Source organism: Martes martes (genome assembly GCF_963455335.1).
Source record: "Martes martes genome assembly, chromosome: 8".
Classification (NCBI taxonomy): Eukaryota; Metazoa; Chordata; class Mammalia; order Carnivora; family Mustelidae; genus Martes; species Martes martes.
Genome location: NC_137895.1, coordinates 92096179 through 92117270, shown reverse-complemented (window position 1 = coordinate 92117270; position 21092 = coordinate 92096179). Strand labels below are relative to the sequence as shown.

Sequence of the window (21092 nt, the reverse complement as noted above, 5' to 3'; positions counted from 1 at the left end):
CTGTCTCCATAGATTTGCCTATTCCGGACATTTCCTTTCCTTTCTTTTTTTTTTTTTTTTTAAGATTATTTATTTATTTGACAGACAGAGATGAAGAGTAGTAGGCAGAAAGGCGGGGGGTTGGGGGGGGAGGGGGAATAGGCTCCCTGCTGAGCAGAGAGCCTGATGTGGGGCTCAATCCCAGGACCCTGAAATCATGACCTGAGCCGAAGGCAGAGGCTTAACCCACTGAGCCACCCAGGAGCCCCTATTTCGGACATTTCATTTAAATGGAAGCATAAAATATGTGGGCTTCGTGAGGGGCATCTTTGACCTAGCATAATGTTTTTCAAGGTTCATCCATTTTGTAGAATGTATCAGTAATTCTATTCCATCTTACTGATGAATAAAATTCCAAAACTTCCATTATATGGGTACATACATTTTATTTATCCATTCATCAGTTGGTGGGTATCTGGGATGTTTCCACTTATTTGCTATTATTCCACTATAATGTTGCTATAAACACAAGTGCACAGGTTTTTGTGTGGGCATGTTTTAATTCCTCTTGGGTATATACCTAGGACTGTTTTTAACTTTTTTTTTTTTTAATTTTAATTTTTTACTTATTTGAGAAAAAGAGAGCAAGAGGAGGAGGAGGAACAGGGGGACAAGCAGACTCCGCACTGAGTCAGGAGCCCGAGGCAGGGCTGGATCCCAGAACCCCCCTCCCAGACCATGACCTGAGCTGAAGTCAGAAGCTGAACCCCTAGCCCACTGAGCCACCCAGGCACCCTGACTGGTTTAACCTTTTAAGAACAGCCAAAGTGTTTTCCAAAGCAGTTGCACCATTTTACATTCCCACAGTGTATGAAGAGTCCAATTACTCCATGTTATTACCTGTCTTTTTGATCACAGGCAACCTAGTGGGTGTGAAGTGGTATCTCACTGTGGTTTTTGATTTGCATTTCCTTGATGGCTAATGATGCTGAGCACCTTTTTCATGGCTATTTGCAGATCTTCTTTTAAGAAATACTTATTCATATCTTTTGCCCATTTCTTAATTGGGTTCTGCTTTCCATCTTACCATTCTTTTTTTTTTTTTTAAGATTTTATTTATTTTTTTGAGAGAGAGAGAGAGCATGAGAGGGGAGAAGCTCAGAGGGAGAAGCAGACCCCCGCCCCCCATGGAGCTGGGAGCCTGATGCAGGACTCGATTCTGGGACTCCAGGATCATGACCTGAGCTGAAGGCAGTCGCTTAACCAACTGAGCCACCCAGGTGCCCTCCATCTTACCGTTCTTAAAGATCAGTCTTTATACACCATGTATACTTCATTACCTTCTTAAAATCATCAACCCACTACAACCTCACTTCTGCTCCCCACTCTGAAATTGCTTGTCAGAAGTGCCAACCACCTCTGCAGTGACAAAAATCAGTGGGTACTGGGGTGCCTGGGTGGCTCAGTCGGTTGAGCGTCTGACTCTTGATTTCGGCCCAGGTCATGATCTCGGGGTCATGGGATCAAGCCCCAAATGGGCCTTGTGTTCAGCAGGGAGTCTGTTGGAGATTCTTTCCTTCTTCTCCCTCTGCCCCTTTCCCCACACACATTTTCTCTCTCTCTCTCTCTCATAAATTAATCTTATAAAAAATAAAATTAAGGGCGCCTGGGTGGCTCAGTGGGTTAAGCCTCTGCCTTCGGCTCAGGTCATGATCTCAGGGTCCTGGGATTGAGTCCTGTGTTGGGCTCTCTGCTCAGCAGGGAGCCTGCTTCCCTCTCTCTCTGCCTGCCTCTCTGCCTACTTGTGATCTCTGTCAAATAAACAAAATCTTTAAAAAAAAAATTAAGAAAATTAAAAAAAAAAAATCAATGGCTACTCTTCAGTCCTCATCTTCCAGAATAAAACTCTATGGTTTGTACATCCACATTATAATTCCATCTGACCTCTTAATCTATACTTTATGTCATCCTGTTTCTTGTCTGTATCCTTCTGTCTGACAGCATATTTTCTTATGGAATTAGAAATGTAAACCGGTAATCCAAGGGTATATCCAGAGAATTGCAGGTAAAAACAACTGCGTAAAGCAGAGTGAAGGTAATGGAATCAAGGGGGATGGTGGGTAGGTGGGGAAGATAAGGAAAGGCTGGATAGGAGCACCTGGGTGGCTCAGTCGGTTAAGTCTGACTCTCAATCTCAACTCAGGTCTTGATCTCAGGGTGGTGAGGTCAAGACCTGCAACAGGCTCCACACTGGGCATGGAGCCTACTTTAAAAAAAATAAAAAATAAAAATTAAGGGGTACCTAGGTCGCTCAGCCAGTTAAACACCTATCTGCCTTTGTCTCAGGTCATGATCCCAGAGTCCTGGGATTGGGCCCCCTATCACATCCAGCTCCCAGCTCAGTGGGGAACTTGCTTCTCCCTCTCCCTCTGCATGCCACTCACCTGCTTGTGCTCTCTCTCACTCTCTCTCTCTGTGAAATAAATAAATAAAATCTTTTAAAAAATAAAAATAATTTTTTTTAAAATTAAAAAAAAGGCTGGATAAATAGTGGGTATTGGGCTAGAATTTTGGCTTTGTTTAGCAGGTAATATATAGCCATTAACAGTTTTTATACAAGAAATGCTCAGTACTAGACTGACTGCTGGGATGTTGGAAGACTGTCCTGGCAGCAAATATAAAGTTACTGGGTGGAGGCAGGAGGAGGGGTTACTAGTTGGCACAGTCAGTTAAGGGACCAACTCCTGTTGGTCAGGGCTCAGGTCCTGATCTCAGAATTCGGAGATCCAGCCCCAGGGCAGGCTCCCTGCAAAGCACAGCGAGGCTTGTCCCTCTCCCTCTGCTCCTGCCCCTGCTTTGCTCCTCACTCACTCTCATAAATAAACAAAAAGTCTTTTAAAAAATCCTTTAAAGTTATCTGGGGGTCGGGGCAAGGCCAGGAGAACCAGGAGGCAAGGAGATCATGTGGGATACCTATTATAGTAGTAAAGATAATCAGTAATGAGTGCATAAATTAGTCTGGTAGGGCTCAAAAGGTAAAGGAAGGATCAAAGGAAAGACGTTACCACTAAACTTTAACCAACTGAGTCAACTTTATTATGGACAACAAAATAGCTGCCCCCGGTCAAGAGATGTTAAACCTAAAAGTCCTTAGTCCTCAGTTTTAATAAAGTTTGATTTGATGGAAACTAGCTGAAAGTGTAGTAGACACAGAAAAATCATCCTTCCCTGTTATAAGTATAAAAGCTTATAGCATTGCTTCCCACTTTCTTCTCTCCTAAGTAAATACTAAAAACTTTCGGGTAACTCCTGCTTCTCAGAGTGAAGATCTGACAGTGCCCACCAGTTAGTTCCACTCCCATCCATCACTGCTTCCAGCCCCCTCCCCCTACTGCTCTTCAGTCTGTTAAGATCAAGAGGAAATAGAAATTTATGCAAAATGGGTTAGGCAAGGCAAATTATCCCAAGTTAAACACAATCTCTTTTCTTTTTTTTCCACAGGAAATAGTTGTTGATGCTCTGAGGAGTTAAATTATAATAACACATGCCAGGAAGATGATGTCAGGGAAGGCGTGGTTAGGCCCTTTACAAGTCTGAGATTCCTTCAGTTCCAAACATTTCCTCTTTCAATCTCACCTACACTCAAGTCTCTCTACCAAGGCAACTCTTTCAAACACTGAAGTGTTGAGACCCTAGAACTCTGATTCTTTTACTTTTCAATTTTTAAAAAATGAACCAAAGAGTAATTGATGCCCATTTAAACAGATGTTTTTAAAACATGCACTACATTATGTTTAGAATCAGTCTTTGACATCCACATTCCCCCTTTCTGTGACTATTTTAATTTCAAGAAAAGAATGAATATTCAACACTACATCTTGAGAAAAAATCTGCCTTTATTAGGAATTATATATTCGTTGGTTGTATTCCTGCATTTACCACAATCAAAAACAGTAAGAAAACTATGTCGTGGACTCCTCAGGTAACAACTTCCCTGACAAGTGAAGTATACAAATATGCTTCTGAATAAAACAATCCTACTTTTTAAAGTCAAGTAAATAAAATTAACACTTTCAAAAAAGTCACAACACTGGTATACAAATAGTTCTTCTGAGCTCCCTGGCAATTATTTCTACTCCACAAACTAGAAGTGATGACTACGATAAATTATGATGTAAAAATCTTCCTTCAAGAAAGCAGATCTCAGGGGCACCTGGGTGGCTCAGTGGGTTAAAGCCTCTGCCTTCGGCTCAGGTCGTGATCCCAGGGTCCTGGGATCGAGCCCCAGAGCCCCACATCAGGCTCTCTGCTCAGTGGGGAGCCTGTCTCTCTGCCTACTTGTGATCTCTGTCAAATAAATAAATAAAATTTAAAAAAAAAAGAAAGCAGATATCTACAAATCTATTATACCTAGGTGTTTGTATTACATAATGACAGACAATTAAAGCAGATATTGAGAATTTGTATTTTTTAAAAGTTAAAATTTTGATTGTTCTTTCTGTGTTTTAAACATTTTGGACAGGTCAAAGAACTTCATTGCATAGACTTGATTTACTTGAGAAACTGAGTTCTTAATATAAATGACAAGCCAACATCAACATTAAAACTTAACCTTGTCATAGAAAAGTCTGGTAGGATATATACACCAAATTGCTACCAGTTATTTTCCATGAGGGGTAGGATTTGAGTAAGGAACTTTAGGACAAGAAAGGAAGACTTAACTTTTTATTTTATATACCTCTTTATGCTTACTTTTTTTTAGTGGGCATGTCTTAAATTTATTACTAAAAACAAAAGTTATCTAAAAATGTAACCTTGGTTGGGGCACCTGGGTGGCTCAGTGGGTTAAGTCTCTGCTGTCAGCTCAGGTCATGGTCTCAGGGTCCTGGAATCGAGTCCCACATTGGGCTCTCTGCTCAGCAGGCAGCCTGCTTCCCCCTGTCTCTCTCTACCTGCCTCTCTGCCTACTTGTGATCTCTGTCTGTCAAATAAATAAATGAAATCTTTAAAAAAAAAATGTAACCTTGGGGGTGCCTGGGTGGCACAGCTGGTTAGCAGCTGACTCTTAGTTTTGGCTCAGGTCTTGATCTCAGGATCCTAGGATCAAGCCCTGCAATGGGCTCCACACTCAGGGCAGAGTCTGCTTAAGACTCTTTCTCCCTCTACCTCTGTTCCTCTGCCCTCTGCAAACGTGCACACCCATATGTTTGCCTCTCTCTCAAGTATAAAATCTTTTAAAAGAGTGTGAAAAAGTAATCTTGAATGTAAAAATTTACAAATTGCATGAACAAATCCATCTAAACACTCTTCCTAAAAGAGAAACAAATACATTAAGTACTACATGTCAACACAAACACAGAGCAATGGAGTAATGCTTTAAATATACCCAATATTCACCAACCTGTATGTACACACACGAGTCATATACACAGCCACAAAGTGATGTCGTCATAACACTGACCTGTAAAAACCCACACGATTTTTGATTGCTTCTCAAACCTTACAAGTTATCAGAAGAGATATGAGATTTGAATCCTAGTCCACAATTATACCTCTTTGTCCCCTATGGTATCCCAGATTTACAAGCTGGTTAAATACTTCCTACACTACAAGATGGAAATGGAGTAAAGACAGATAAGAGAAGATTTTAGATAGCACTGAATACGTGAAGCCCTTAAGAGGAAAAAAAACTAACTTCTAGAATTTATTTTTACTTTATTTTAATGGGTATGGGTAACCTGAGAGACTTGGAGAAAAAAAATTGAGGAATGTTTCATATAGTACTACATAAATTTTGAAAAGAATAAAAACAAATGAAATATCCAGTCACCTAGTGCCCGGGTGGCTCAGTTGGTTAAATGTCTCCCTTCGGCTTGGGTCATGATCTCAGGGTCCTAGAATGGAGCCCCACGTCAAGCACCACATCAAGCACCAACCCCTCTCCCTCAGCGCCCCCCCCACTCATGTGCTCCTTATCTAAAATAAATAAAATCTTAAAAATATATTCTTCTATCAAAATTATATATTCATATATGTATGTGTATTATTGATAACTAACAATCATATATGGACCCATATTTCTTAAGGATATAAACAGAATGAATACCGTTACAAATTGATACTAAGTCTTTTGGGTCTAAATATTTATCCACTGCCTTGATCAGACACTTGGTTTAAATTACCTATAACGATATCTTTAGATATATGAGAAAGCACCAGGAATCCTTCCCAAACCCTCCAATGCTCCATCAGATGGGTAAAAAGATCCCTACACATCCATGGCATCTTTTTTCTTCAAAGAACAGCTACATAACAGGAGAGAGGGTAAAGGGTCTTTCTCCTACACCACGAAGTTCCTCCTAATCACCACTGTGTGCCCTGAAATGCCAAGAAACTGCCAAGGATATTCTCTGTTGAATGTGGGCATGACTGTCTACCTCTTGTTAGACTGCCCATGCTTCCAAGCATACCACAATTCTCTGGCAACTGCAGGTTAATCACAAAGACTCTGAGGATCCCTGCTGGGCCTGGCCATCACCAGAGGTCCAAGCACCAGCTCAGCAGCAGAACCCAAAGAATCAGAGACTGCTGCCTTAATTCCAAGGTATGTTCTCTCTTAGGACTCCTTCCCTCGGGGCTGGGTGGGACAGGGTCTCTACCTAGTCTAGAAGAGTATACCCAGTTCTTGATGAAGCTGTCGTGATTTCACAGACTATATATTTCAGCTACCTGATAATGCTGGTGAAGTGGGTAGAAAGGAAGGGGTGGGGGGCGTATAAACAGTTCATCAAAAAGATAAAAATAACCTTGGAGGGAGTGGGCAGGAGACCAGGGTTTGAGATGACATATTATCCCAGTGGAGACGGCTGTATCAGCAGGAAGTCAAACTAACTTCATTTCACAAAGATACAAACTTAAAAGCTTGCTTTGTTTTTAATTCCCCTGCCTTCTCAGGCCTCACAGGCAGGGACTATAAACTGCTGGAACTTCAAAACCAGGTGAGAAAAGATGCAGAAAGAAGTGGTGGAAAGGGTGAGGCACTGAGTGGAGAGAGGAATTGCGATCCCCTCTAACTAGGAATGTTAAAGCCAAGGGCACTCCCGGATCCCCAGGAAAGGAAGTCGCTGGATTCCAAAAAGCACTTTTCCCTACCTTCTTGTTGTTCTTGTTATAGCCAAAAGTCGAAATCCCAGGCCTGGAAGTCACTGATAGCAGCATTTTCTCTTTAATATAAGGGAGCTGAGAGAGAGAAGAGGGAGAGGGAAAGGGAGGGGGAAGAGAGGGGGAAAGAGAAAATGAGAGGGAAAAGGGAGGGAGGAGAAAGGGGGAGAAAAGGAGCAAGAGGGAGAGGGATGGGGGGGCGGGTAGAGAATGAGCTAGGGCTGCTTGTTTACGTCACTGAGAGAAGTTAACCAAGAGTCTGAATGAGGCACTTCCACTGGGTCCTAATGCCCCAGATGTTATTTTATTTTTCACAGTCTTGGTAGTTAAAGCAAAAAGAAAAGTTCTTAGGTCTACCTGTTTCAACTCCATCCCTTTTCCAATAAGAACAGGTTCTGATTCCCCCCAAAAAGACAGTGAGGATTTTTTTTTTTCTCTTTTTTTGCCTTAGAGCTATAAGATTTAGAAGCTTGACTTTTAAAGGGACCACTGGGACACACTGCCTCAGAGAACACATGAGGACAACTATACTGAGAACAAATATGTGAGATGAGCTCAGGACTTTTCCCACTTTTTAGAGTGATCTTCATGCAGGAAGAAAGAACAAACAGAAGAGCGGGCCAAAGAGCAGAGACAGAGTATGGGAAGTAACTAGTTTCAGATCCTTGGATAGTTCTATTCCTCATTCCTCTTGGGTCATGCTATTGGGCTAATGCCTCTCACTCCTTTTCATATTCCCCCAGGCATGATTTCATACTTGAGAAGGAATTATCAAACTGGACTATGTCATGAAATTTGGTGTCTGGTGGTTTCTTTTCTTTCCCCCCAGCTTTACCAGATAAAACTGCCTACCTAGCAGTTTCTTCAACAACTGTAAACTATCTTGTTTGACTCTTTATCCCAGCATTTTCTGTCATCAAGGTGCATGAAGCTCAAACAATTAAGAGTTACTCACCAAACGTGGAATTTATGCCCAAACTGAAGTTCGGAGTTGGAATGTTTGCTTCAAGTGTCTCTGAGCTGTAGGAAAAAATTACTTTTAAAAGCATATGCTTCACAGAGAAGAAAATACAAAGTTCTTAGGGAAGAAGAATCTAACACAGTTGAGACAACACTCACCTCAAACAATTTCAAAGTGATGGCTTGTAGAAGTAGCCTTAACAAGTAACTTGTAGGAAACCAAAAATTCAAGAATGATACCCAGTAATTCCTACCAATCCAAATGGAACAGGGATATAAAATCAAAGCCTTCAAATCCCTTCTTCAGGTCACCTTATGCCATCATAGATGTTCTGTCAAAACACAAATTAACCTTGTCTGCAGGGTTGTTGCCACAATAAACCTTAAGCCCAAACCCTCCCTTAAATGAAGTGCCCTTCTCCCTTCTAGTTTTCAGGCCACCTTTTTGCTAGGATAATGCGACAGACAGGACTAACAATCAGCAGAGTAAATACTCACATACCACACACCGCCCCCAATCTCTAACTTTCATTTCCAAAAGGACAGGAAGTGCCTGCTCAGCTCAAGGGACACAGGAAGGGTGGGAACAGCCTCAATGTGGGAGCTACAACGGAGACTGGAAGAACAGTGGCCAAATGCAATAAATAAATTACTAAAGGCATCTCTCAGTGCTACTGTATTTTTTTAAAGTCCCTTTTCTGCCCTCAGAGATTCTCATTCATTATATGCCAAAATATCCTTGCCAGTTAGACCCTTGGTTGATTTCTTCTCCCTTAGCTTAACAATGTGGTACAAAAACCTTGATCTCTAACACCTGATTTAAAATGGAATTTATAAAGCCAGTCAACCTATTTTAATTTTTTAAAAAATTCTAACATTCTCAATGTGTTTTGTTCTCCTCCTTTATTCCTTAATGCTCAATGATATTTTAGAATTTAAAATAGGGTCCCCTGGGTGACACAGTCAGTTAAGCACCTGACTCTTGGATTTGGCTCAGGTCATGATATCAGGGTCATGGCCCACCCCCCCACCCCCAACCTGGGCTCTGAGTATGGAGTCTGCTTGAGATTCTCTCTCCCGCTTCCTCTGCCACTGATGCTCTCTAACTCTCAAATAAAATAAATAAATCTTTAAAAAAATAAAATCTAAAATAGCTAAAACCCTGAGTCTTAAAGAGACACAGTCCATGAGTTCAAATGCTGACACCATCGTTCTTACTTATGTGACTTTACATCAAGGAACTTAACATCCCTAAATCACTCATTTGCAAAATGGAGATAATACCTACTTCATTAGTCTTTGGAATCAAATCTAAGTTCTAGTTCAGTTCTGTCACAAACTAGTATCACAGAAAATCACCTCACATGTCTGAATCTTTTCTCACCTATAAAACAGGATAAATAAAGAGTATCTCTTTCCTAAAACTATAGTGAAATAAGACAATACATATAAAGCCCTGAGGAAAGGACGCCTGGGTGGCTCAGTGGGTTAAAGCCTCTGCCTTTGGCTCGGGTCATGATCCCAGGGTCCTGGGGTCGAGCCCCACATCCGGCTCTCTGATCCGTGGAGAGCCTGCTCCCCACCCCACCTCCCCCACCCACCTCTCTGCCTACTTGTGATCTCTGTCAAATAAATACATAAAATCTTAAAAAAAAAAAAAAAAAGAGCCCTGAGGAAAGTCTTAGGCACTTGGTAAACACTCAATAGATATTAGCTCCATTACGACTAATTACTCTACTATCTCCCAGTGTGTATACTTTGTGGGTACTATATAATCCAGATTGGATGATGTGAAGTGAATATTTCCAAAAACTAGTATCTTAATTACATTCAAAAGATACTAGGACTAGGCATGCTAAACTCTGTAACAGGAAATACTGGATAAGAAGTTCCAGGAGTCAGGGTGCCTGGGTGGCTCAGTGGGTTAAGCCTCTGCCTTCGGCTCAGGTCATGATCTTAGGGTCTTGGGATTGAGCCCTGCATCTGGCTCTCTACTCAGCAGGGAGCCTGCTTCCCCCTCTCTCTGCCTGCCTCTCTGCCTACATGTGATTTCTCTCTCTGTCAAATAAATAAATAAAATCTTAAAAAAAAAAACACACGCACAAACAAACAAAAAAGAAGTTTCAGGAATCATCCATCCAATTTTTTTTCTTTCTCTATATTGTATAAGCTAACAATCTGATCATTCAGAAATTCCTAACTTTGATCTGGAAATTGGTAGAACATCTCTTATCCCTATAAAAAAATGAAACAAAATAATACAGCATCAAACCTTACTAGATATGACACCCAGTTCCCATTTCTCTAGAGTCCTACTACTCTAAGAAATAGAAATAGATCCAGAAAAAAGAAAAAGAAGGGAAAAAAAAGGATTTTCAACCATTCTAAGATTTAATACCATTTCTCTTCTCTAAAAGTAGACAGTATCAGGAGAATGGAAGATGGTGGCAGAGTAAGAAGATCCAAGGCTCATTCATCCCACAAATGCAATTAGATAATTATCAAATCATCCAAAGTACCCCAGAAATTGACCTGAAGACTGGCAGAATAAGTTTCACAACTAAGGGTAGAAAAGAGGCTACATCAAAGAAGCCCCCCCAAAAAAGGGGGAGATTAAAAAATGGCACTCACATATATTTAGTATTCATAAAAATTTTCAAAAATAGAAACTAAATCCAAATGAATTTCATGTTCATATGATCTGGGAAAATATTGGTATTACAATAAATTTGAGGATATTGATTTAATTGAAGTTTTCAGGGGATGGCTGGATGGCTCAGTGGGTTAAGCATCTGCCTTTGGCTCTGGTCATGATCCCTGGGTCCTGGAATCAAGTCCCGCACCAGGCTCCTTGCTCAGCAGGGAGCCTGCTTCTCCCTCTGCTTGTGCTCTCTTTCTCTGACAAATACATAAATAAAATCTTTAAAAAAAAAAAAAGTTTTCAGGGATACCTGACTGGCTCAGTTGGTGGAGCATGACTCTTGATACTGGTGTTACAAGTTTGAGCCCCATGTTGGGTGCAGAGATTACTTTAAAAAAAATACAATCTTTTTTTTTTAAATACAATCTTCAAAAAAAATTTTTTTAATTAAAAAATAAAAAGTAGAGGCACTGGATGGCTCAGTCAGTAGGTGACTGCCTTTGGCTTGGGTCATGATTCCAGGGTCCTGGGGTGGGTTCCCCCCATCAGGGGCTCAGCAGAGAGCCTGCTTCTCCCTCTCCTTCTGCAGCTCCCCCTGCTTGTGCTCTCTCACTCTGTCAAATAAATAAATAGACTCTTTTAAATAAAAGTAAATAAATAAATTTTTAAAAACGACTTCAGTCTTAAAACTTTGGAGTTGTCAGCCTTAAAATTAAAACTTTTAGGAGCCCCTGGGTGGCTCAGTGGGTTAAGCCTCTGCCTTTGGCTCAGGTCATGATCTCAGGGTTCTGGGATTGACCCCCACATTGAGCTCTCTGCTCAACAGGGAGCCTGCTTCCCCCTCTCTCTGGGGCACCTGGGTGGCTCAGTGGGTTAAGCCTCTGCCTTGGGCTCAGGTCACGATCTCAGGGTCCTAGGATTGAGCCCCTGTGTTGGGCTCTCTGCTCAGCGGGGAGCCTGCTTCCCCTCTCTCTCTGCCTACTTGTAATCTCTACCAAATAAATAAAACAAAATAAACATTTAAGACTTTTACTGAAGGGAAGGGAAGGGAAGGAAAAGGAAGGGAAGGGAAGGGGAGTGGGGGCACCTGGCTGGCTCAGTCAGTAGAGCATGCAATTTTTGATCCGGGGGGGTTGTAAGTTTAAGCTCCACACTGGGTATAGAGACTACCTAAAAATAAAATCTTTAAAATATATAAAAATAAAGTACAAGTAGACAATCTATCAAATAGAAGGGAGATAAAAAGAATCCAATTAAATAAATTCTATTTCATGTGAGCTAATACAAAACCCTAGGTTTTTATAGTCTGTCTTCTCAGGGCCACAGAAGTAAAAATGACCTAGGTTCATGAACTGATGCTAAAGGTTAATTATGTCAAATGTCACTAACAAGACTGTAAACTACGTCCTCTACTCTGGTAAGTATTTTTTTAAAGAAGGTTATGGAATTTTGTGGAAGTGATAGAGAATGTAATAATAGAGTTCCATGGTTAGACTCAGGAGACACAGGAGAGGAGGAAGAATCCTATTTCTTCAGTGTGTTTCACACCCATACCCACCTGCTTTGCCCATTATATGACCCACATTTTTCAAGATCTACTCAATGCCTCTCCAATTCTTGATTCTCATGGGCCCAGCACTCAAGAGTTGTTCTGAGGGGGAAAAGTAAAATGGGAGTTATTAGAGATTTGTCTTGGAAAGAGACATTTGCACCTCTGATTCAATATAGCCTCATTTTTTATTTCTCCAGAAAAACAAACTTTGAAATAACTGTCTCAAGTAAAGGATCTAGGGCTAGATCCACTGTGATTTGTATACTGAAAGATGTTTGCATGCAACTATCAAGCCCTCCACATCAGGGTAGAGAACTCAAAAGAACCTATCACCTGTAGATGTGCTAGGCCCTGTAGAAAGACATTCACCTGGAGCCAGGGTGATGGAGAACATGCATATGAAAGCAGTGAGACAGGGACAGTTTGCTAGCAAAACTCTGAGTTTGGTTCAGAAACCTGAACAAGGTATATTAGGGCCAAGGATACTTTTCCCCTTCTTGCTGTTAGTAGGCTCCTGTGGATTATCTTTCCTCCCCTTGATTAACTTATGTGCTCAAAGACTAGAAAATGGAAAGATACCAAAAAGTTTAATTTATTTCATGGCAAAAAGATGAGGTAATATCTCAAGAAGAAGTAAAACAAAGTTATTTAACACATCACCTTCTCTCTTTTTTTTTTTTTTTAAGATTTTATTTATTTATTTGACAGAGAGAGACCCAGTAAGAGAGGGGAACACAAGCAGAGTGGGAGAGGAGGAAGCAGGGTTCTGGCCGAGCAGGAAGCCCAATGTGAGGCTTGAGGCTTGATCCCAGCACCTTGGGACCATGACCCCAAGGCAGATGCTTAATGACTAATCCCCAGACACCCCAACACAACAGCTGTCTTAAGAAGGAAAACTTAAGGGGCGCCTGGGTGGCTCAGTGGGTTAAAGCCTCTGCCTTCGGCTCAGGTCATGATCCCAGGGTCCTGGGATCAAGCCCCACATTGGGTGCTTCCCCCTCTCTCTCTGCCTGCCTCTCTGCCTACTTGCGATCTCTCTCTCTCTCTCTCTCTGTCAATTAAATAAATAAATAAAATATTTAAAAAAAAAAAAAGAAGGAAAACTTAAGGAGCTGCATCAAACAACAAAGAAAAGTTTACCTCCACTCCCTTCTGACAGAGGATGGAATGACAAAATTGCCTTTAAACTAGAAATTGGGGAAATCTGGCTTCTTAACTCCTTGAGTCAGTCCACTGGAAAACGGAAAAAGACAACTTCGAAGAATTATTTACCTCAGATTCAGTATCAGTGCTTATAGTACATTCTCCTCTCCTACAGCAACAGGTAGTTTTGGCCAAAAATTACTATAGGGAATATCCTATCAAAAATTTCTAGTAGACTTTTCCTTTGCCAGACACTAAATAAATACAGGAGTCAAATCATCTAGAATCACTGGGCCATAAAATTAGCATAATATAGAAAAAATAGACTAGACTGGATTCTATGTATACCCAGAATGAACTACATTGATTATATGATAATATTATATCCTCTAAATGTATATTTCCTTCGCACCTGACACATTAATCTTACTTGGCCTCAGCTATCCTTAAAATAAATAACTCAGATGATCCCCACAACTGAATTCAACAATTAGGCTGAACAAATGAAATGATTGTTCCTTTAGGTCAAATATGAATGCCCTCAAATAGATCAATATTGGTAATTTCATATAGTTAAATCTAACACTGCAAAAAGTATGAAACTGTGAGGATGATACAGAGTCAGAATACTAATCAACTGCGTAGTTCCTTTCCTTTCTCCTCTCTCATTTTCAGAGAAAACAAACAAACAAACAAACAAACACACCTAAGGGGTGCCAGAGCGGCTCAGTTGAGAGTCTTACTCTTGATTTCAGCTTAGGTCATGATTTTGGGGTCCTGAGATTGAGTCCCAAAACAGGCTCCATGCTCATCATGGAGTCTACTTGCCCTCTCCCTCTGCTGCTCCCCCCTGCTCTCTTTCCTCTCTCTCAAATAAATAAAATCTTAAAAAAAAAAAAAAAAAACAACTAAAGAGGTAAACTCACTTGCAAAGCTCATGGCAGTCAAACAATGGCATAACTGACACCAGAATCCAGACTTTCTGTTTCTCAATTCAAATTCCTTTCTATACCAGGGTGCCTGGGTGGCTCAGTGGGTTAAAGCCTCTGCCTTCGGCTCAGGTCATGATCCTGGGGTCCTGGGATCCAGCCCCGCATTGGGCTCTCTGCTCGGTGGGGAGCCTGCTTCCCCCTCTCTCTGCCTGCCTCTCTGTCTACTTGTGATCTCTCTCTGTCAAATAAATAAGTAAAATCTTTAAAAAAAACAACAACAACAAATTCCTTTCCATACCAATCTGATTTGTCTATAAAATTAAAAATTCTGATGGGGACCCTGGATGGCTCAGTCTGTGGAGCATGAGACTCTTGATCTCAGGGTCATGAATTCAGGCACCCACATGGGTACAGTACCTACTTTTAAAAAATTTTTTTTAATTAAAAAATAAAAATAGGGCGCCTGGGTGGCTCAGTGGGTTGAGCCACTGCCTTCGGCTCAGGTCACGATCTCCGGGTCCTGGGATCGAGTCCCGCATCGGGCTCTCTGCTCAGCAGGGAGCCTTCTTCCCTCTTTCCCTCTCTCTCTGACTGCCTCTCTGTCTACTGTGATCTGTCAAAAAAAAAAAAAATTCTGATAAAAAATTTAAATAATAAATTTTGGGAGGGCACCTGTGTGGCTCAGTTGGTTAAGTGTCCGCCTTCAGCTCAGGTCATGATCCCGGGGTCCTAGGATTGAGTCCCACACTGGGCTTCCTGCACAGCAGAGAACCTGCTTCTCCCTCTGCCTATTGCTCCCGCTGCTTGTACTCTCCCTCTCTTTCTCTGACAAATACATAAGATCTTAAAAAAAAAAAAAGATCTATTTTGGGGTCAAAAGTAAAAAAGGAGTAATCCTATGGTTCCAGAGGTCAAAGTTCAACTATTCTCCTCAAACCAGCTCTTTATGTCAAGTAGCAGTGATGAACAATATTTTGGCCTACTATTAAATTGCATAATGGACACTATTTCTAGGAATACACTTATAATGGAAACAACAAGATTTGTAGAAAACTACAGCTGTCGGACAGACACACGAAAAGATGCTCAATATCACTAATCATTAGGAAAATGCAAATCAAAATCACACTGAGATATCACCTTATACCTGTCAGAATGGCTAAAATAAAAAAACTCAAGGAATAAGTGTTGATGAGGATGTGGAGAAATAGGAACCCTCGTGCCCTGCTGGTGGTAATGCAAACTGGTACAGCCACCGTGAAAGAGTATGGATGTTACTCAAAAAGTTAAAAAATAGGGGCGCCTGGGTAGCTCAGTGGGTTAAAGCCTCTGCCTTCAGCTCAGGTCATGATCCCAGGGTCCTGGGATGGAGACCCCATTGGGCTCTCTGCTCCACGGGGAGCCTGCTTCCTCCTCTCTGCCTGCCTCTCTGTCTACTTGTGATCTCTGTCTGTCAAGTAAATAAATAAAAATCTTAAAAAAAAAAAAAGTTAAAAAATAGAACTACCCTACAATCTACTAATTGAACTACTGGGTATTTACCCCCAAAATACAAAACACCAATTCAAAGGGATGCATGCACCCCTACGTTTACAGCAGCATTATTCACAATAGTCAAATTATGGAAGAAGCCCTAACTGTTCATAGATTGGTGAACAGATAAAGAGAAGATGTGGTGTACGCATATACAATGAAATATTATTCAGCCATAAGAAGAATGAAATTTTTCCATCTGCAATGACATGGAGAGAGCTAGTGAGTATAATGTTAAGTGAAATAATGGGGTCCCTGGGTGGCTCAGTTGGTTAAGCAACTGCCTGCAGCTCAGATCACGATCCTGGAGTTCCAGAATCAAGTCCAGAATCAAATCAGGCTCCCTGCTCAGCAGGAAATCAGCTTTTGCCCCTGACCTACCCCCTCTGAGATGTTCTCTCTCTCTCGTTCTCTCTCTCAAATAAATAAAATCTTTTTTAAAAATGCTAAAGGAAATAAATCAGTCAGAGAAAGACAAATACTATATGATTTCATTAATATGTGGAATTGAAGAAACAAAGGAGCAAAGTAAAAAAAAGAGAGAGAGAGACACATACTAACCAAAAATCAGACTCCTTAAACTATAGAGAACAAACTGATGGCTACCAGAGGGGAGGTGGAAGGAGGGTAGGAGAGAAACAGGTGCTGCAGATTAAAGAATATACATATCATGATGAGCACTGAGTAATGTGTAAGAATTGTATAATCACTATATTATACACCTGAAACTAATATAACACGGTATTTTTTTTATAACACTGTATGCTAACTACACTGGAATTAAAATACAAAGCTTAATAATTTTTTAAAATTATTGCTGGGAAGTACTGCTAATTAAGTGTTTGAGATTCTACTTAAGGTCTGATTTACTGTATATTTAGAAAGTAATTTCCTTGAATTCTGCTTTCCTTCTGGGGATAACTTGTATCATATCCTGAAACTCAGATGAAACTAAGATTTGAATATAAAAAATTGTTCTTAAAATATCAATCTACATGGGGCTCCTGAGTGGCTCAGTGGGTTAAGCCTCTGCCTTCGGCTCGGGTCATGATCTTAGGGTCCTGGGATCCAGCCCTGCATCGGGCTCTCTGCTCAGTGGGGAGACTTCTTCCTCCCCACCCTCACCGCCTGCCTCTCTGCCTACTTGTGATCTCTGTCAGATAAACAAATAAAATCTTTAAAAAAATATATCAATCTACATTATTTATAAGGACACTAGTCATTTGGAGGTTTTACCAGAAGCATAAGCTTGATGAGGACAGGGACTGGGACTATTTCGTGTACACTACTATATCCCTAGCATATAACAATATCTGGCTAATTTATTCTTTTAAGATTTTATCTATTCGAGAGAAAGAAAGAGCAGCAGAGGGGCAGAGGGAGAGAGAGAAGCAGACTCCCCACTGACAGGGACCCCAGCATTGCAGGGCTCAGTCCCAGGACCCCGAGATCATGACCTCAGCCAAAGTCAGACGCTTAACCAACTGATCCACCCAAGCACCCTTATCTGGCTAACTTAAAATTAAAACATAATTTATGTTCAAGAATTAGCTGAAAGGGGGCGCCTGGGTGGCTCAGTGGGTTAAGCCTCTGCCTTCGGCTCAGGTCATGATCTCAGGGTCCTGGGATCGAGCCCACATTGGGCTCTCTGCTCAGCAGGGAGCCTGCTTCCCTTCCTCTCTCTCTGCCTGCCTCTCTGCCTACTTGTGATCTCTGTCAAATAAATAAAATCTTAAAAAAAAAAAAAAAAAGAATTAGCTGAAAGACCCCAATGTTTATAGCAGCAATGTCCACAATGCCCAAACTATGGAAAGAGCCTACATGTCCACCTAGAGATGAATGGGTAAACAAGATGTGATACACACACACACACACACACACACACACACACACACACAAATGGAATATTATGCAGCCATCGAAAAAGTGAAATCTTACCATTTGCAACAACATGGATGGAACTAAAGGGTATTACACTAAGCAAAATAAGTCAATCAGAGAAAGACAATTATCATATGATCTCACTGATATGGAATTTGAGAAACAAGGCAGAGGATCATGAGGAAAGATAGGAAAAAATGAAATGGGATGAAACCAGAAAGGGAGACAAACCATGAGAGACTCATAATCTCAGAAACAAATTGAGGGTTGCTGGAATGAAGGGGTGGAAGGGATGGGGTGGCTCAGTGATGGACATTGGGGAGGGTGTATGCTATGGTGATGCCGTGAATTATGTAGGACTGATGAATCACAGAGGTGGACCCCTGAAACAAATAATACATTATATATTAATTTAAAAAAAAGAATTAGCTGAAAGAATACAATTTCCACTTCCATTTAAGTACATCCAATGGGTAAGTGAATTCTCAATGAATATTAAGATAACACTGCCGCCTCCTGGGTAATCTAGGTCAAGCAACCTCTAGCAAATACAGGGAAAACAAAGCATAGCATTTGTCCATAGGTATATAGTAAGATCAGAAGTTTGAAATTTAAACCCAGCTCTACCATTTTCTGTATTAAACTGGAAAATCTCAATCATTTTTTAAAGATTTTATTTATTTGACAGAGAGAGAGATCACAAGAAGGCAGAGAGAGAGGGGGAAGCAGGTTCCCTGCTGAGCAGAGAGCCCGATGATGCAATGATGCGAGGCTCAATCCCATGACCCTGAGATCATGACCTGAGCCAAAGGCAGAGGCTTAACCCACTGAGCCACCCAGGTGCCCCAAATATTTTTATTTTAAATAAAAAAATGTGAACCATCAAAAAACCCCACAAACTACTAGGGTTGTGTCAAAAGATTCAAGAGTTAACTTGATGGAACTTCCAGTGTCTAAAGATAAGACAACTTGAGCATTAAAATAAAATAATTTTTAGGGGCGCGTGGGTGGCTCAGTGGGTTAAAGCCTCTGCCTTCCACTCAGGTCATGATCTCAGGGTCGTGCGATCGAGCCCCACATCGGGCTCTCTGCTCAGCGGGGAGCCTGCTTCCTCCTCTCTCTCTGCCTGGTTCTCTGCCTACTTGCGATCTCTGTCTGTCAAATAAATAAATAAAATCTTTAAAAATATGATAATAAAATAATTTTTTAAAAAACTATCAACAATGTAAACACATCAAAATTATTAAAATTCATAAATTCATAATAAGTTTTTAAAAGCCTAACTGAGCACCTTTAAAGCATATTATGGAACCAACTTATTCTGAAAATTAGCAAGAGAAACAAATCAAATAGCCTATCTTTTCCATATGAACCATTATCCCTAGTTGATAAAGCAAAGTCCTTCTTTAAAAGAAGAATTCAAAATAATAAAGAAATAAGGAATGACAGAAGAGCACCATTTACTCTGCAATCCTTAGCAAAACAATTGATCTAAGCAATGATTGTCAAAGATTACTAAAACCAGGAGTTCCTGGTTGGCTCAGTTGGTAGAGCATCAGACTCTCAATCTTAGGGTCATGAGTTTGAGATCCACGTTGGGTGTGGAGATTACTTAAAAAAAAAAAAAAAGAAAGAAAGAAAGGTTACTAAGACCATTAGGTTGAAAAATGATTGGGTATCATAAGAAAAAAAATAACTATATAAAATATCAAATATCCTTTATGGATACAAAGGTAAATCACTTCAACAAAATATTAGTAAACTGCACTCTGAAACATATATAAAGAAGTTTAACACCAGGACCAACTGCTATTTATTTCAGGAATGCAAGGCTTGTTTAACATCCAAAAATCAAGTAATGATATGGCATATTAATAAAGGGAAAAAAATCATGGATTATCTTAGTAGATGTAGAAAACATTTGACAAAATCTTTGATATCTGTTCATGATAAAATCTCTCAACTAGGGCCGCCTGGGTGACTCAGATGGTTGAGTGTTTGCCTTCAGCTCAGGTCACGATCCCAGGGTTCTGGGGTAGAGCCCTAGGCTGGGCTCCCTGCTCAGTGGACAGCCTGCTTCTTCCTCTCCCTCCTGCTCTGCCTACTTGTGCTCTCTATCTCTCTGTCAAATAAATAAATAAAGTATATTTTTAAAAAAAATTTTTTTAAGTCATCTCTACTCCCAGTGCAGAGCTCAAACTCACAACCCCAAGATCAAGTGAGTGCAGTCAGAGTGCAGTCGCAGACTGAGCCAGCCAGGAGCCCCTGAATTCTCTTTTTATTTTATTTATTTTTAAAATATCTTGCTTATTTATTTATTTGACAGAGAGCGCACGCACAAGCAGGGGGAACAGCAGGGGCAGGGGGAGAGGGAGAAGCACACTCCCCACTGAACAGGAGCCTGGGATCATGCCCTGAGCCAAAGGCAGGCGCTTAATTGACAGTCACCCAGGCACCCCTGAATTCTCTTTTTAGCCCCAACAATTCATCTGTACATTCACTCTCCTAATGAATACCATTGTGATTGACACTTTTGTTTCTTATAATCCTTATACCATTTCTTTCTTTTTCTTATTGGGCAATAAGACGTCCAATAAAATAGTTATCAGAACTTGTTAACTCCTGGCCGAGTTCCCTGATAAACTTTCTTTTCTATTTTTTTTTTTTAAAGTCAGTTCTACACCCAAGGTGGGGCTTGAACTCACCAGCGCAATATCAAGAGTCCCAGGCTGGGGGCACCTGGGTGGCTCAGTGGGTTAAAACCTCTGTCTTCGGCTCAGGTCATGATCCCAGGGTCCTGGGATCGAGCCCCGCATCGGGCTCTCTGCTCAGTGGGGAGAGCCTGCTTCCTCCTCTCTCTGCCAGCATCTCTGCCTACTTGTGATTTCTGTATGTCAAATAAATAAATAAAATCTTAAAAAAAAAAAAAAAAGAAAAAAGAAATCTCTAAAAAGAGTCCCAGGCTGTACAGACTGAGCCAGCCAGGAACCTCCCTGATAAGCTCTTTATCAGGTTTATGACCACGTTCCTTTTCTTGTCTGTTTTGCTAAGGGCTTTGGGAAGGAAAAGGCATTTAATTTTATCAGATACTTTTTCTGCAATGAACAGGAAGATCAAATAGATTTTCTCTATTAGTCTGTTGATGTGGTTAATTATGCATATTTTCCAATGTTAAAACATTCTAGCATCCTTCAGATATATTCTACTTGGTCATAAATATATGTGTGGTTTTTTTTTTTAAGATTTTATTTATTTATTTGATGGACAGAGATCACAAGTAGGCAGAGAGACAGGCAGAGAGAGAGAGGAG

The 21092-nt window shown here is 40.7% G+C and overlaps 1 protein-coding gene across 8 annotated transcripts in view; it reads right to left on the bottom strand.

The window, feature by feature from the left end:
* RBMS2 (RNA binding motif single stranded interacting protein 2) overlaps nt 1-21092 on the bottom strand; it is a 94137-nt gene that overhangs the window by 64756 nt on the left and 8289 nt on the right. For 2 of the 8 annotated variants that reach the window (XM_080812381.1, XM_080812386.1), the window contains exons 2-5: nt 12300-12392; nt 8260-8432; nt 8096-8160; nt 7132-7218 (exon numbers count right to left, since the gene is read on the bottom strand). The exons of 1 other annotated variant lie outside the window; for it this stretch is intronic. In XM_080812381.1, coding sequence (XP_080668507.1) covers nt 7132-7197 — 66 coding nt within the window. In that variant the 5' untranslated portion in view covers nt 7198-7218; nt 8096-8160; nt 8260-8432; nt 12300-12392. Of the gene's footprint in view, nt 1-7131; nt 7219-8095; nt 8161-8259; nt 8930-12299; nt 12393-20487; nt 20539-21092 lie in introns of those variants that run through there. 5 more of the 8 variants (XM_080812382.1, XM_080812383.1, XM_080812387.1 and 2 more) reach the window with 5 other exon arrangements.